At 40.1% G+C, this 18,440-nt stretch overlaps 1 protein-coding gene across 2 annotated transcripts in view; it reads left to right on the forward strand.

The window, feature by feature from the left end:
- CDC14A (cell division cycle 14A) overlaps positions 1-18,440 on the forward strand; it is a 147,186-nt gene that overhangs the window by 86,755 nt on the left and 41,991 nt on the right. For both annotated transcript variants that reach the window (XM_033093974.1, XM_033093973.1), the window contains exons 8-9: positions 9,556-9,643; positions 16,700-16,930. In XM_033093974.1, the coding sequence (XP_032949865.1) occupies positions 9,556-9,643; positions 16,700-16,930 (319 nt within the window). The remainder of the gene's footprint in view (positions 1-9,555; positions 9,644-16,699; positions 16,931-18,440) is intronic.

An 18,440-nucleotide genomic window follows, 5' to 3' on the forward strand; every position in this document is an offset into this window, starting at 1 on the left:
TGATTTTAGACAGCTTCAATACAATGTGCCTTGGAGAAGGCCTGATGGAATTGAGGTAATTAGGCGTTATTTGCTTCTTGGATTTGAGGATCCGTTTCTGTCCACAAGTTTGGGAAGTTCTCATCAACAATTTGTTTGAATATATTCTCTGTTCCTTTCTCTCTTTCTTCTCCTTCTGGTATACCCATTATTCTTATATTGCTCTTTCTGATGGTGTCAGAAAGTTCTTGTAGAGTTCTTTCATTTCTTTTAAGTCTCAAGTCTCTTTCTTCTTCCATCTGTGTAATTTCCAGGTTTCTATCTTCGATGTCACTGATTCTTTCCTCCATCTGGTCAACTCTACTACCTAAGCTGGTTATTTCATTTTTGATTTCTTCTATTGAGTTCTTAATCTCCAGAAATTCTATTCGGTTCTTTCTTAAAATTTCAATCTCTTTCGTAAAATGCTCATGTTGTTCTTTGATTGCGTTTCTGAGTTCATTAAACTGTCTTTCTATGTTTTCTTGCATCTTGTTGAGTTTTTTCAGAACTGCAATCTTGCATTCTCTGTCATTTAAGTCACAAATTTCCATATCTTTAAGTTCCTTTTTTGGAGACTTTTCACTTTCTTTCTGAGCTGTCTTGTTCCTTTGGTTATTCATGGCAATTGCTGATTTATTATTTCTCTTCCTAGGCATCTACAGGAGTGGCGTCTGCAACAGGTTGATAGGAAGAGGTCTTTCTTTTGTTTTCCAGTACTTGTTGGCAGAATGTTTTATTTTCTCTCCGACTGCAGCCTTTTTTTCCTCTCACACGGTAGTGCTATGTTTTCTCTGCACTATTCCAGCTTCTCACACAATGGGGGGATTCCCTGGGAGACGGGCTTCTCCTCTGTTAATAGTTCGCCTGGGTCACAGCGCGCAGTGTCCGTGTGGGTATGCGGAGAGCTTTTGAAGTTCCAAAGCTCTTCTTGCACCAGATTCAGAGCCTGTATGTTTCAGCAGTTCTGTTTACTCCTGCAGGGATCTGCCCGGATAGGTGGGGCCAGGGGCGGGGTGAGTTGTGAGAGGTGGCCCAGAGCAATGGCGGCGACCACCACCACAGCCGGTCCTGCTTCCAGAGCTCCCTCCCCTTTGCCGGAACTAGTTGGGCTGCGAATCTGTGTCTGCGGTCCACAGTTCTCAGAACAGCGAATACTCTGTTCTTTTGATCTGACACTGCTACTGTTCCTCTTCTAGCACTGGGCAGATGGGGGTGGGGCGAGCTCTGAGAGGGTTGGGAGGGGAGGCTAGTCTCAGTGCCTAAGGCTTCCGTTCTCTGCTCTGCAGTGAGGGCTTGTACCACAGTTTTCAGCCTTCTTCCCTCAGTCTTTTCTCCGAGGTCTCTGCTGTGTGCTTTGGGTTCAGCCGTGTTATGTGCTGCCCCCTCAGCCCTGTGGGCCATAAGTGGAGCCCTAGCAGTCCGAGTCCTTCCCTCTCCCCCAGCTGTGGTAGTTCCGGGATGCAGCGAGCTCGGAGCACTGAGCTAGGTCTGCGTCCTGCGCCCCGCGGGCCTCCGTCCCCGCACTTCTCCCTCCCCTCCTCCCCGGCTCGCGCGATTCGCCCACCTTTAGGTGAATTCAGTAGTGGGCCTCTTCGTCTTGCCTGTCTGCTGCATAGGGAGTCCTTTGTGGAGTTATTGTTGTTCGATTAGTTGTAAATTCCAGGGGAGCTTTACAGAGGCTCACCTCACGCCGCCATTTTGATCCACATTCCCCCGTTGTGTTAATTATTGATAAACAAAAGTATCTTCCCAAATATGATTTCTTAGGTCCTTTGCCAAGCTGTTGTGGAACTGTACATTCTTCATATTTGCACTGATCAAACTGATATAATTCTGACAGCTATGCTGTGAAGATCTAGTAAAGAAAGTAACTGCAAGATGATGGTCTAAAAGCTTCCACTAGGAAGCAGTGTCAAAACAGTCGTTCTTTTCCAACAGGTTTCTCAAGGTATTCTCAAAGAGGTTGAAAACTAAGAACAGCCATTCCTTTGAAATCTAATCACTGGTCAGTTCACTTAAAAAATGAAAATAGACCTTTTGCCCTAGGGAAAAACAAATGGTTTTGTTTGCCCCCAAAACAAACAAAACAGCTTTCCACTGTTTACCAGAAGGCTGACCATTTTTGATGGTGTCCCTATGTTGGCCATGTACAGAAGAATTCACAAAAAAACACGGAGAAAGAGTTAGCCTGTAGCAGTATCCTGTTCCTAATTGGGGAGGGGAGAGGGAGAGAAATGCAAAGAAACGAGATTTAGTGGCAACGTTTGGGGTTGCCTCAATACCATGGCTTATATTAATCACCCCATTCAGAATTGAGCCCATGCAGTTTCAAGGAGCTGCCTTAAATACCCTTTTGGGGGATTAGTGGAGCTTAAAGTTTATATAGAACCCACTTCAAAAGCTGAGAAATTATTTTGACTTCTTTCTGTGAACTATTTTTTATCTGCCATTATCCCCCCCCCCCACAAATTCATTCCCTTTTTGAGGGAAAAAAAATGCTTTCTGCGAAGTCGTTTTGTTAGTATGAGGATATTTCCCAGACTATCAAGCTATTATTGACTTGACTCTGTGCTTTGGTACAGTGACAAACCTGGGCCACTTTTAATGGAACTGGTTAGAGCTGTGCAGACAAACTGATGGCCGACAAACTGGTTACAGCCTACTTGAGAGCAGAGTCACTGCACAAGGCTTCCTTTTGTTTCTCTCATAATGGCACACATGGAAAATGATAATATTTGCTCAGCACCCTGTGATCATAGCTCACAGCTCTTGGCGACTGGCCTGGGGACACTGGCTGCCCCAGTCACTGCCCAGGCAACTCCATTCTGTTACACTGGTTGGGGAACTTTGTTATTTAGAATGATTTTATGGTGTACAGGTAAACTTTTGTTATGTGAGAGTCAAGAGGACTATTACACTCATTACAGCCTCAATTTGATAACTTTTCATTTCATTTATTGAACATTTATTAAGAACCTCCTATTTGCTCAGTATGTTTGTTAGGTCATATGTTTACTCAAGAGGCTGCCTCTAATTTCATCTCTTCATGTGTGGGGTTAGAGCCTTTGTTGTCACCTCCTATAATAGAATTCATGTAGTCTTGCGCCTCATTCTGTAGACGTTATCATGTTTGACCTTTGTTACAAGCCCCTGTCTTCATGCTTATCAAATTAATTGTCTACACAGAATTTCTCCTTGGCCCATGACAGGCTGAATGTGGAAAATTTTGCTGTGGAGACTTTCTAGCAATTCCTAAGTAATCGGTTATTGCTATTTTCACCTAAAGGACGCTCTTCTGGGAAAAGAGTATTGCTGTTCTAGAAGCTGGTTTGACATTATTCTGGCCACATGACAGTATAGCTCACCTGGGAAGTGTTTGTGAGAAAGCGTTGTTCGATTCTGGATGCCTGGGATTGTGTCTTTCTTTAATTTTGGGCCTCTTCCGTCATGTCTTCACATTAGTATTGGTGTATTTTTAGAAATTAAGTCTGATTGTATCACTCCCCTGCTTTAAGTCCCTCGTGGGCTCCAACACTGACTAAATGTTTGGAGGGAATGAAAACTCCTTCATACAGCGCAGAAGGCCCTTTTTGCCATGGGCTTTTTCTTGCTCTCCATTCTTGTCCTTCTCCCCTTTCCTCAGACCCAAATCCATGCAGCTTCCCAGAGAGCAGCACTCCTTGCTGCTTGTGTGCCTTTGGACTGCTCTTGTTCCCTCCTCCTGCCTGTGATCCCTTCTCCCTTGTCCAGTGAGTTTACCTGTCTAAATCATTCTCAGCTCTGTGGGAGCTCTTCTCTCCAGTGTGTGTGATGCACTGTTTACATTCTGTGTCCTCCCTGCACTCTGGGTACTTGAGAGCAGGAAACAGGTCTCATTCATCTCTGTATACTCGAAGCGGACAGTCATCAAATGATACAACCAATGAGTACGTGAGTGAATGAGTACTAAAAATAGAAGTATAGCACATTTCAAGATACTTCATATAATCTGCTAAAAGAACTACTTTACAATGGAAAGTGAACAAGATACATTAAGAATCCATTCTGATTTTGCAGTAGCATTCCAGGGAAAAAATTTATTGACTATGGTAGACAACCTCATGAAATGATGTTTCTTTCATTACCAGCCAATCCATGCTGCAAGAATGAGTTTTTTGTTTGTTTGTTTGTTTTTTTCTAAACCAGTTATTTGCAACAGGGATTGCTAGATATTGTGATCTTCAACCAGGGCTTTCGTGCGATGTCAGTTTAGTTTAATATATGAATAGAGATTGTCTCCAGGTTGACTGTATCATCCTTCGTTGCAGTTAATAAATAAGTGATCAAACTGGCCAGACTCCTGAAGTTGCTGTTTTGCACGTACCTTGAGAACTATTAAGGTTTGTTAGGTGTCTCATCTCTCAGTGTGTCAGCTCAGGTCAATGGCAGGGGACTGTGTTGCTGAGCACCTAACGTATGATGTTTCAAGGCTTTGCTTTGGATTAGAATTTGTATAGCAAACTAGAATGTAATCTGGATGCTGCTTGGTCTGCCCTCTTTACTTGTTCATGGATTATGTAACTAGAAAAATGTGAATTTCTGCCACTGTAATTGTGAATTCCTGCCATAGCACGGGGGTCAAGCAAATTCCAGAATGCAGGTATGCGGGCTTGTCCTCACCACCTGGAGAAACTATGGAGGTGTGTCTACCACAGTGATTTGACTATTCCAAGAAGTATTAGAAGCATTTCCCTGCAGCAATCCTGTAATGTTGATTACACCACTCAACGGCCACAAGTTTAAGGAAACAAAAAACAAAATTCCTTCCTGGACATTGCAAAAGCTGATGTGGAGGGATTCAACAACGATAATACGCTACACCCATTGCTGGTTCAATCTATAAAATACAGATTTTTGAGGTCTACCTCATCCTAAGAAATTCCTCATGTTTTTTTTTCTCCTCTTTAATTAGTTTTAAATCTCTGTCCTTTCTTTTACTTTCAAACTTCTTAAGAGAGCCGTCTTGATTCTGTTTTTACTCGATCAGTCAACTGATTATGGTCTGATGTTCATCTTTATGAATCTACTGAAAATATTCTTGCTACCCTGTTTCCCTGAAAATAAGATTTAGTTGGACCATCAGCTCTAATGCATCTTTTGAAGCAAAAATTAATATAAGACCCGTTATTATTTTACTATAATATAAGACCTGGCCGGTCTTATATTAATTTTTGCTCCAAAAGACGCATTAGAGCTGGTTGTCTGGCTAGGTCTTATTTTCGGGGAAACATGGTAATATAAAAGTTAGCAAAACCAAATGCTTGTACTTGATCTTTTTCCTACTCGACGACTGTGTGGACACTCTCTTAATTCTAGACACTCACTTTCCCCTCCTTCTTACTTTTTTGTCTCTTGCTTTTGTCTCTTGCTTTTTCCTCCTTCCATCTCTGGCCATCTTTATCAGTCTCCTTTGCAAATCCATCCTCTTCCTCTGCCCACCTGAAATGCTGCTGCTCTCTAGGGCCCTGTGATTTCTGGTTAAATACACTCTTCATGAGTGGGGACACTTGTTTCCAAGTTTCAACAACTGTGTATGTACTGATGACCTCAAGTCTTCATGTCTTGAGTCCTGGAATGGCACCTGAAAATGTGCACTGGATCCTTGTACCATGTGGTCGCACCAGCAGAGGCGTTCGCTGGTCTGGGCTATTGCAGCAGCCCCCTAAATGTTTTCCACCACCAGCGTCTCCCCACCCTAGCTGTTGCTTGCAGAGTTGACACAATCATCCAGTCACAACCATCCACTCCTTTTTCCTTCCACCACACTGTTTCTCTCAAAAACAAATCTAAATTAATAAACTAGAGCTTATTATTTAAAGCCACATGGCACGGCAACTTACTTTAAACCAAATAACTCAAATATTTACTTTGCTCTAAGTTCATAAGATGCCAATCATTACGGTGTATTTGCATTTATGTAATACAACTATACTGTGAACCCTATTTTATTGTTTTAGACATTAGAGAGATATAAAGAAGGCACTCTTTTAATAAAAAAAAAAAGACTTTGTAGTTCTGTCTTTTTGATTTTTAAAATAGTCTTTGTGCCACTGTTAAACACTGTTAAACTCCTATTATGACACTTATCAAAGTTTAATTCAATATTTTCTTTAATGGGTGTCTTAGTTTGGGCTTCTATAACAAAAATACCATAGACTGTGTGGCTTAAACAACAAGAATTTATTTCTCACAGTTCTGGAGGCTGGGAAGTCCAAGATCAAGGTGCCGCAGATTAGGCGTCTGGTGAGGATCTGCTTCCTGGTTCACAGACGGCCACATTCTCTCTGTGTCCTCACATGGTGGGAGGGGTGAGGGAGTTCCCTGGGGTCTCTTATAAGGGCATGAATCCCATTCATGAGGGCTCCTCCCTCACGACCTAGTCACCTCCCAAATACCTCACTTCCAAATACCATCAACATTGGGGATTAGGTTTTAATATGTGAATTTGGGGGGACACAAGCATTCAGTTTAAAACAATAGGTAAAACGGAGGTGGTAGTAGCACTTACCTTATAGGATTGCTGTAAGTATTAAATGAGCTGTGTGTAATGGAGTAGTGCCTAGCACGGAGTGAGTGGTATATGTGTTTGCTGCTATTATTGCTCTTATTTGTCACTCCCACTTGCTTTCAGACTCCTTCAGAACACAGAGGGGATGCTTTTCATCATTTTATTTTATTACATATCAACTTATGGTCCTTGATCTATAATAAAGCCTCAGCAAATGTTTGAATGAAGGTTGAATTGTGCTTAAAAAACTGTTTATCCATCTTGTCTTAGAAAGCACATCTATTCATAAAGGAATCAATCCTGTAATTGCCAACCTCCAGGTCTGTCTTTTCTATCTGACTGTCTACTACAATGATATAAAGGCCAAATGTTTTTTAGTGTTTGGCTGAAAAATATATATGTGACCATTACAACAGAGACATGCCACACTGGCACAGATGTATTTCTTACAAGTTGTAAAAATTCAAGTTTTCAAGTCCACTAATATTTTAAAATGTACCAGGAGAGTTAGCTGCTCCAAATAAATATGGTGAATCTTTTATAGACTGAGAATTCTGTAGTAAAGTAAACAGTAACACCTAAATATGTCAGTTTTAGGAATTCAGACTTTTATCTCGGGGTTTTCTTATAGTTAAAAATCGGTGATTTTTCTCGATAATACTTGGAATGTGGTGGGCTTTAGATGGAAGAAGTAAAATCCTCTTGATTCATCCTTACTTAGAGTTTGGTTACAAAATGTGGTAGGGTTGGAAAGTACCTTAAGTTCCTGTCTGATCTAGATGTCTTTGAATGTGTGTGTGTTTAATTTAAAAAGCCAATTTGTGTTATCTTAAATATTCTATTCATAAATATTGACATTTGTATAATTCACTATGAAAGAAGGCACAGATATTGATTTTGGAAGCTTACCAAAGTAAGCTTATATCAGTTAAAAGCTGTAAATTTCTTATTAATTTCTTTTCAGATTTGGATGTAAGACGTAAATCTGTTTACTCCATCATTCTATCCAATATTACCTAATGTTTATCTTTTTGGGTAGGCAGATTTGCAAACATATTCTTTTGGTTCTGTGAGTGAATGTATCTCAGTGAGTCCATTGCTTCTCCCCTTTGATTGATTATAAAAGGTTACTATTTAACCAAGTGCGTGTCTATAATCCACATAAACAGACGTAACACAATGTATTTATCTAGGCCTGCTTAGTGGTCTAGGATACAGAAACAGTGAACATAGAAACCTGTTTTCTTCTACTGTTCATAAAGAATTGGTTTTAGCCTTTTGATAATTAGAGAATACTTTTATTTTTGAATTTTTAAATAATGTTTGAAGCTTAATAATTACTTGAGAGGGATATTGGATCATTAATTGAAGACTGCTTTATTTAAGCAAGAAAATGTTTATCAGAAAGAGTTGTAACTAGATTCTTTGTTCAAATCGATATAAATACATATCTGTGCTTGAGATTTAATTTGGCATGTGTACTCATAACACTCATAGTATCTCAAAGATTTTATTTAGGGCCTTATGGAGATATGTTTATTACAATTATTGCAATTCAGACACATATAAGGCATCACATAAACTTTCATTTATATCTTTTTATAACTGGAAAGAAACATCTGCATTTGAAATATGAAAATTGTACAGCTGAGTTTGGATTTTCATGGAAATGATAATGGGTAGTATAAGTAATTAAAGTAGAGGCTCCAGATTTTCTTGATGGCATTACTCTAATTTATCTTTAATTTATATGAGCCCTTATAGTAGTAGAGTGCAGACTCTGACTCATTCTCACCATTGAGGTCTGCGCCATCTAGTGGAGGAGAGAGCCTTTTATTTGGAACGCCAGTAAAGAGAACACCTGGGAGGCATCTGTGCAGTGCTGTGAGAGCCCTGAGGGTAGAGACTTGGAGACACCACGCTGTGTCTGCATTGGGGTTGGACTAGAGTGCTTATGTGAAGAGGCAGTATATATCTTGTGATGCATTGCACAAATGTGTCCCAATTACCTGCAAAATTGCAGGTGCCCTCAGCCCTGCCCCAGTGTTCCATGGGTTCATAGGAACGTGGGGTAGGGAGGGAAGTGGAGGAGATGATGGAGCAGTGGGAGGATGCTCGGCCTTTTCTTCAAGCCATTTCTGAGGTTCCCTTACAGTGTGTAGACCAGAAGCCAGCAACTGGTGATCAAATCCAAGTATGTTTTATTTGGTTTCATAGGATTTAAAAACATAATTTAAAATGGCAAATTACAAATGTAGAGAGATTTCACATGAAATCCAATGGGAAGATGGTCCACATCAGTCAGCTTTCCTGTAAGGTGACTAGCCAGGGCCCAGGAGCACCTGCCTTTATTTTTGTCTCTTGCCTGCCCCTTGGAGCTGTTTGGGTTTGCAGCACCTGCAGGAGACCTTGGCTGACTCTAGATGGTGATATATCTTGAGGATTTGCAATCTTCTGTCCCTCACACCTGCCTCCTTCCACTTCCCAGTCTAAAAATTAGTATTGACAATAGATGTTAACCTATAAAAAAAGAAAAAAAAGGAAGTGTGTTCATTATCACTCTGATACTTACAGATTTTTTTCTATTGTTTAAAATGTTTACCATGTTCTTAGAAAGTGCTTATATTTTCCATCTTGTCTTATTTTTCTTTATTTATTGCTGGGACAAGCAATGTTTGTTTTCATTTCATTTCATTGCAGAGTGGCCAGAAGACAAAGTTATTTTAAGCAAAGTACCTCCACTTTAAATAAAGTTTTATAAATTTTTCATACAGTCTAGATAAAAATTTTTCTGAAGTGGATTGAATTCATAAATATCATTTTGAGAATTAATGTGTTTTTATTTTAAACTATGTTACTTTGTTTTCATGTATGTCCAATTAGTCTAGTACCAATAGAGTGGAAAGCAATTTTATTTGTAAGGGTTTCCTAAATTGTATAAGACTTATAAAATATTTTTCTTTTCTTTTTTCACAAAATTCTGCCAGCGAGTTGAAAATGGTGACTTCAACTGGATTGTTCCAGGAAAATTTTTAGCATTTAGTGGACCACATCCAAAAAGCAAAATTGAAAATGGTAGGTTTTTCTTTACTTTACCATCCAAAAATTTATTTCATTTCATCTTAATTTCTTCAGATAATCCGTTCTTTTGGTAATATTCTCCAAATAATATTTATTCATTAAAAAAATTGAATAGTAGTAATCAGTGTGTTAAATATTATTTTTTAGTTAGGCAGAGCTATAATCAGTGTTTTAAAACTAGAAAATATTTAGGTTGCCATGAATAGGATGCTCATGTTACCTGACCCAATTGTCAGAGAAGAATCCGAGAAACACACTAGTCAAACCAGTAAGCACATTGCTGAATTCTTTCAGTGGTTCTCAGATTTATTTGGTGGTGGAGTGCTCTGTACATCAAGGTATTTTTTGGGGAACACCATATTGAATAATAATAATGATGTTGACAATACGTGTCCTTTATTGAGTACTTACTATATGCTAATTACTAGCTAATTACAGCACTGTCTCATTTAATGCACACAATTCTATGAGGTGTAGGTATATTATCTCCATTTTACACAGGAGAACATCGAGGCTTATGAGTAAGGAATTTGCCCAAGGTCTCAAAGTCATAGTCAGAACTGGTACTCTATCCCAGAGCTGGGTTCCTAAACATTGCCACTGCATTGATCTATTTAGGCCCATCATGACAACTAGGAAAAATTTGGTAGCTGACAATAATTAAATTAGTTATTTGCAGTATATGTATAGCTGGGGCATATACAGGAAGAAAAATAAAAGCAAAACAAAAAATAAGCCTCTAGAATGAAACACGATCACCTGTGTATTTTCCCATTAATATTTATTTTCTACTTATTTATTTTCTCATCTGCTAATATTCCCTAGAAGACAAGATAGTCACCGAAGGTATAAGAATAATTTAGGGGAGAGGTACATTAATTAAAAAAATCACCCATGAACATAATAGCTCCTTTTTTTGCTCTCTACCTGGTCATACCTGGAATATCAGGTCTCTGAGGGAACAGGATTTGAAACCCTCTTGTCTAGATTTATTTTTCTTTCATCATTATCATCATAAGAATATATTCTGAAATCTAGTTGCATTGTATATTGTTATTCATGTGTTTAGATAATTTGTTCGAGTGTCCACACGTGCATATCGCTTCATACTTACGACATATCTACTAGAGAACTCTGCTTGAATCATGGTTTTCCTCCGGGCCTGGGTGGTTCCGGAGAGAAGCTAACAAACAAGAGGCCTCTGCTTTTTGCTGCAGACAGTGATTAATTAACCTCTGGCCTGTTGGGTTGTTAGGAACTACATGTTGGGTGCCCGAGGAAACTGCTTTCTCACAGTTTGTCTTTGAAGACAGGATTGATTAAACCTGCCTTCGGCTTTCTGTGTAAAATGATCTGCCGCAAACCCAGAAAATCTTTGTAGGTATGTGATTTCCGTAGTGGCTTTGTTGTTGGGTTCATTTGGCAAAGTTGGAAGAATTTTGCCATTTAGGATTCATGTGTTTTATGAAATTTGCTTAAAAAAAAGATGAGGTGCAATTTAAAAAGTCATTTTAAATATTTTTATAGAGATAATACATGATTATTTAAAAAAAGAAAAGAAAATGCAGGTGAATTAACAAAAAGAGCATAAGAATGACTTATCATTCTACCCAAGTTTTCTAGTTTTGCTAGTTAATGGGATTATTTGGGGATTTTAATTTTTTCCCCATCTGCTTCTCTTTATTTTTCACTTGCACACATTTTTTTTCCTCTCTCAATGAACACACACACAAACACACACACACACTCACTCACACACACTTACAAAAATATTCCATTTTTTTTACAAGCATGGAATCATAACATAATTACTGTCTTATAGCAGCTTTTTCACTTAACATATCACAGACTTCTTTCCATGGCAGTAACTATAGATCTTCATTATTATTTTCCATGACTGCATTGTATATTATTCAATGACTGTGCCATAATCACATTAATTATTTAATCAATCAATTAATCGTTTTGGATGAGACCTACCTTTTAAAACTGTTGTGGTTGGCATATATGTTCATCTTTTTTGCAGCTCTAGTTTCTTCTCTAAAATCTTAGAAGTAGATTCACTAGATAAAAAGACATGAATATTTTATGTGAGAATTCTTAACTGTCAAAAATCTTAAAAATTCTTTTTGGTCCCTTATTGCAATATAGGGAAATAATTATAGCCACCATTTGCTTACATGCTAGAAACGATGCTAAGCGTTTTGTGCACACATCGTCTGATAATCAGAACCACCCTCTGGAGTAGGTGGTAGTTCTTTCATGGAAGAGAGGAGGGAAGCTTAGAGGAGTTACCTGACTTGCCCAGGTTCACACAGCCAGAAAGTGCAGTGTGTGGATTCAAACACAGGTCTCTTTGAATCTAAATTCTGTGTTCTTTCAAATTTTATTACAGAGGAAGTACCTGTTTACTATAGAAAATTTAAGCACTATAGATAAAAATTTGCCTGTAATTATATAATCCACATAATAATTATATAACCACTATTAAGTTATTGCTCTATATACATCTTTTTTTTCTATGCATATATTGTGCCCTGTCACATTTAGGAAAGAAGGTCTGAAAGTGCTGCTTACCTAATATTTGTTGGTTTTTATGATGTCCAGAACAATTTCATTTAAGGCTGTCATTGGTAAAATATTGATATTTTACAGGAATCCTCATTTTAAGATCTGATATTCACTAGAAGCTTCATCATGTTTTTTTTTTAAAGGCTTTACCTTTGTAAGTCCTTTTTGAACTTAAGAAGTAAGTTCAAATATATGGAAATTTTGTGATGGAATTAATGAAATTGATCCAATTACAGTGAAATATTGGTACACTTTTTTTTTTTTAAATTGAGAAACCCTGTGTTTCCCGAGGAGGCTGAAAATCATTTTAAGGGTTTGTTAGTATTATAGAAAAGGTACATTTTAAAGGAATTAATACTCAAATAGCTGTTGTTAGGAAGTCCTAAAATCTTGGGATCTGGGCAGAATTCAACAGAGAGCCACTAGGAGTTTCTGTCAGCCATCTTGGTTCCCATTGCTTTAACAGTGGGGAAGAGAAGAACCCTATCTCTTTTTTGATTAAACAAGTTTGAATTGATAAATGACTAATATAGTGGTAGAATGAAATATATTTTGGATTTCAAATTTTCCAAAACCCCCCAAAACTCTCAGGTGGCAATGTTTCCTTCTCATCTCTATTTTAGAAAGGAAGAAAGGGAGGGAGGAAGGGAGAAAGGAAAGGAGGGAGGGAGGAAGAAAAAAGCACAAAGGTAGCTTCAAGATAGGAAATCCCAACAATTTGAAGTGTCAGCCTTTTTTTTTTTTAATTTATTGGTATGACAATTGTTAGTAAAATTACATAGATTTCAGGTGTACAATTCTGTATTACATCATCTATAAATCCCATTGTGTGTTCACCACCCAGAGTCAGTTCTCCTTCCATCACAATATATTTGATCCCCCTTACTCTCATTTCCCACCCCTCACCCCCTTTACCCTCTGGTAACCAGCCTTCTTTTTTAAAGAGAGAAGCCAGGTATGGAGAACCTGGACAGGTTGAAGCCTGGCTCCACCCCTTACTGGCCTCGTGAACTATGAGCGCATTCAACTTCTCTGAGCATCATTTTCCTCATATATCAAACAGGAGGCACATTTCAGGCATCTAGTGAGGATTAGAGATACTGTATGAAGTGCCCAACAGTTCGGGCACATAATAGGTGCTTATTAGATAGCAGATATTTTGATTACATTTTTATCATGAATGAGCCTAATATTTTATTGCTTCCTACATTTGCTTGCCCATTTTGCAGTTTTTACTTTTAATTATAACTGTGTAGATTGAGACTCTGCTGTCCTTCAGTTTCCTGACTTTAAATGAGGGGCTGGGACGAGATGAATTTTTAAATCTCTTAGCTCAGAAATTCTGTTTCTGGTTTGGTCAGCTCCAGGGCTCTGCCTGTGCTTTACTGATGCCAGGGCACCATCTAGTGGTCAGATGGAGTAAGGGTCGGGTGAGTGCTCCGTCAGCCGTGCATACATTGTTTAAACCAGTCCCTCATCGAAAGCATCCAAATACATTGATAAACACCCGCAAGCAGTTTTCCAGAGGTCACAGGACATTGTCATTGTTTGTTCGTTATAACTCATTTGAAACACTCTTGGGGATTTTTAAGAAACCTGCTACCCAACTCTAGGAAGTACAGTTCCTAATGTTCATAGAATGTCCCTTTTTTGGAGACCTAACAATTAGAATCAAGTTGGATCTTATCTGAAATCAGCCCCAGTACAGGCCCTGGAATCTGACTGCCAGGTTTCACATGCTGCCTCTGTCTCTCATCAGCTGTGTGTGCATGCGCCAGTTCACTTTTCCAATCATCAGTAATTGGGTAATTGCAAGGTTTAATGAGATAATCCACATGAAACATTTAGTTTAGGGGCTGGTATGTAGTAAACGTTCAATAACTGTTAGGTGCAATTATTACCTAACAGGATATTATTTTAACGTCCTATTACCATATTATCCTACCTAATAGGATATTATTTCAATGTCCTATTACCATATTTGGATAACTGTCCAGTGTTCTTTTCTCAAAAGATCTATGTAGTTTCTCTTAATAGTTGGTTTAAGTATAGTATCTGTAATGTCATTTGCTCCTGATGGAAATTCATATATGAAAAGAGAAGTTCTTACAGCTTGGGTGGAAGAGGGGAAGGGACAGACACCAAATCAACCATTAGCGCACTGGGTGACAGGTGCCATCATGGAGGTGCCAGGTGTGCTAGGAATCCAGGCAGCGCTTGTCAGCCTACCACACTGAGGGGGAGACTTCCCAGGTGTTCATGAGCCCTCTCTGTCTCATTCCTTACACACTACAAAAACTCTCATTTCCTTATGTCAACCAAGCTCTCTTTAATCTGGGAAATAATTTGGGCAAATAAGCCATCTAGGAACACAGAGTTGATTTTTCCAAGTTAAAAAGTGTTTTCTCTAAATGTGCATACATAAGTCACTGTTTCTACACAGAAGACTGTAAATATGCTCTGTATTACCTGTCTGCTCGAAAGTGAAAATCGTGTAACTGGACTGTGGATTAGTCAGGCGTGCCTCCCAGTTCTGCCTCCATCCATTGTGCGACCTTGGCCAGGTGTACCAGCTCGGGCTCTTGGTTGCAGGTAGCAGAACCAACTATGGTAAATGAAGACCAAAAGCCATTTATTAGGATTATGTTGCAGAGCTCACAGCCTCCAAAGGAAGGCTGGAGAACGAGGCTTAGAAAATGAACACGATCTGAGGGAAATAATTTATCAGCTGGGTCCAGGCAGGAGTGGAAACTACACTACTACAAACAGGGAATTTAATATGAGGGTTTTGTTGCAGGGAAAGTTAAAAAATAAAAAAGGGCAACACTGAAGAAACCAGAACATTGTAGAGGAAACAGCCACTGCCTTTAAGGCTGGGGGGACAGAAGGGAAAAACTAGGGTTACTGAAACTTGGCAGCTGGGAGGAGGAGCCAGGCTGGTGCTGGGAGCTCTGAAGGGCATGCCATAGAGCTGGAGTTTGCATTTGGGGCTGGGGAGTGGAGACCAGCTGGGCTGCAGGCTGGGAGTTTCCAAGTGGGCTGGGAGCTCTGGCCACTTCCGTCATCAGCTGCTGAAGCCATCCCTGCTGGCAGGAAAGCAAGTGGTCCCTTCCCCTGCCTCTGGCCTCCAGTTACCCTTGAGTGCTTCCCATTTTTAGAACTGATAGGAAGCCAGCCAGAAAGGTAGTTTGGGAAATGTAATATGTAGACCACAGCCCAGCATTACAGACTAGAGTATAAGAGGGTTGGCTTGCTGCTGAGAGAAAATAGGAAGTAAGTAGCATATGCAGGGTGGGAGGCAGCAGGAAACATAGGCCAGCACACCATGCAGAAACTGCCTGTTCAGTTCACTCTGCCCGCCACACTTGGAGCCGGCCTAAATGAGTTCTACATGACAGCATCTCACCTGGTGGGCCATGAGTCAGTGAACCTGAATGGGTTACAGATGTGGCAGTCAGTGTGCTGACACATTAGTCCCCTCAACCCCTGGGGCCTAGGGTTTCCAGGTGGGAATTCCCGCCCGTTCTCAGGAATTTATTTTGCTTTTCCGTTCCCGAATCCCAAGAAAATTTGGTCGGGAAAATCGGCTCCTTGAACCCAGTTGGTTGGTAGTATCGGCTGTCACTTTGTGGAAACAATTCATCGTGGAGAACAGAAAACAGTTTATATCTCAGGATTCGGGAAGGGGAAAGCGAAAAAAATTCATGAGAATGGGCGGGAATTCCTGCCTGGGAACCCTACCCTGGGCCTGCAGTGGCCAAAGCCCCCAGTGGTCACGTTGGTTGATGGCCAAGTCTAGGTCATGTGTCTGTCACCCAGTTGACTGTAGCTCCCAGGAACACTCACATGATGCTGGAACCACCCAAAATAGAAGGGGGTTTAGAGGCTGACCACATGTTCTCAAAAAAAAAATGTCTACAAAAGACTTACTCAACCTCTTTTAGTCTCTTACTCTGTTAAATGGGGTTAACTATTCTTAATAGTTTGTTTCGAGAATTAAAATAGAAATTATGTGCAATTGTGGCTTGGTAAGTGCTTACTAATCAAATCTCACTGGTGAGGGACTGCACTATAGATTAAAGCTATACATCTGGCTAAAAGGCTTTAACTGTAGTTGAAAGTATTTGTCAAGTGGAACAAAAAGTACCAAGAATCCTTCCAGGCCGCCTGCACCTTTGACTGCTTCAGGAATGCATTTGGCAGGAGGGTTCTCCCAGGATTTGAATCCTACTGGTTGAGGTTTTGAACTTTCATGAGCTATTTCCAATCCCTGGAGAAGGTTTTCCCTTCCTATGATGGTTTGTATTAATTCAGATTGCTGCTTCTAGGAATGTGCCGCGACCTCTTCCACTCTCGTGAAATGCTCTTTCCTCCAAAGCACTGCTGAGACTCATGAACGTTATTGTGAAGGGTTTCATGTTCCTGGGTTCTGTAAGATGAAACGCCTGCCTTTCGCTTACAGCTCCTTCTTCCCTTTAGGTTATCCTCTTCACGCCCCTGAAGCCTACTTCCCTTATTTCAAAAAGCATAATGTGACAGCGATCGTGAGGCTGAACAAAAAGATTTACGAGGCGAAGCGCTTCACAGATGCTGGCTTCGAGCACTATGACCTCTTCTTCATAGACGGCAGCACGCCCAGTGACAACATCGTGCGAAGGTTCCTGAATATCTGTGAGAACACGGAAGGGGCAATCGCAGTTCACTGCAAAGGTGCGTACGAGGCCTCCCTGGGCATTGTGTTTCTGAAGTGGGACGAGCCCAAAGCCAGCAAATCACATCAGACAAAACCAGTTAGTGTCTTAGGAAAAAAATGAGATTCTTATGTTTCAGAAAAGTCGAACACAAACCTACTTAAATAACCCCTTCCTAAAGAAAGGAGTTTGGCTGTGAGTAATCGGTGGTGGTGTGACCTGCCAGACGAGGCAGTTTTTCTGGACTTACCAAGTGTCATGCTCATGGAAAATGATAGCAGCAGTGCCTGTAGGTTGTCAGGGCACCTTTGTTTGTTTACTGTTATTTGGCTTTATTCAATGATTCACAAATCGGGCAGCGGCGTCCCATCTAGCAATTAGAAAGGAGCTCTGAGGCGCACAAAATGGAAGGCTTTCACAGGAAGAAGGGGAAAAGAGTGGGTTGTTTCAGGCAAGATCACCTCTTTCCACTAAAGGGGTCTGTCAGGCACATGTTGACCTAAGAACGTCCAAACCTGTAGAGAATTTTTATAACAATTTATTTGAGCCAAAAAGAGGTTATGCCTGGAAGCAATATCTCAACAGACTGAGAAAAATGCTTTCCGGAACATTTTTAAATAAATACACTTGTCAAGAGGCAAGGGTTTTTAGCTCCCGTTACTCTTTTCTTTCCAGATTGCCCATCTCCTTTCCACCCTCCTCCATCCATCTGCTATTTAATGGTCTCATTTTATGACCCAGCTATCTGTACCCCCATTTCACCCTCTGCTCTCACTCCCCCTGCTAGTCTTTTGCATCGTGGAACAGTCTTTCCTGCCCTTTGAGAGGGGATGGCAGCATCCTGGGCTCTGGCTAGCTTGCTGGCCTCATGGAATAAACTGAAAGACTTGGTTATGTAAATGAATCTCTGGTCCCTAGCGGTGGGTACTTTGGGATAGGTGGTGTTTCAGATTATAGATGGCATAAGGCTGCCAGATTTAGCAAATAAAAATACAAGACGCCCATTAAATTTGAATTAGATAAACAATGAATACTTTTTTAGTATAAATATGTCTCAAATATGGCGTGGGACTTACATTCTGTATTTTATCTGGCAATCTTGTGTCGGCTGCTTAGAAAATAGGAAAGAACATTTGCTTTAAGCCTAGTGGTTAGACTCTGAGGAGGCTCAAATTCCACTGCAGATTTTCCAGCATGATGGAAGGTATTTTACTGGAGTCATTCATTTCTGAATCACTTTGGGTACTTTGGGATGGAGCCTCTAGTTCCTCACATGCAGTTTTCTGTAATGCCACTGGGTGGTGCTGTTCTCACGGTTTTTAGTCAAAACCCCTGTCTGCTGAGTTTTATGCTAACTGTCTAGTAGGTGTTGGGGATTATACTGTTCTTTTCAGGTGCCTAGTGCTGCTGTAACTGACTTATTCAGACAAGCACAGCTTTGGTTCTGACAGTAATTAAAATACCATTTTGTAGGCCCTTGTTTCTATGTTTAAGATTTGAGTAGGTGGAGGTACTTTGCTCGACATGTG

This window comes from Rhinolophus ferrumequinum, chromosome 22, assembly GCF_004115265.2.
Source record: "Rhinolophus ferrumequinum isolate MPI-CBG mRhiFer1 chromosome 22, mRhiFer1_v1.p, whole genome shotgun sequence".
Classification (NCBI taxonomy): domain Eukaryota; kingdom Metazoa; phylum Chordata; class Mammalia; order Chiroptera; family Rhinolophidae; genus Rhinolophus; species Rhinolophus ferrumequinum.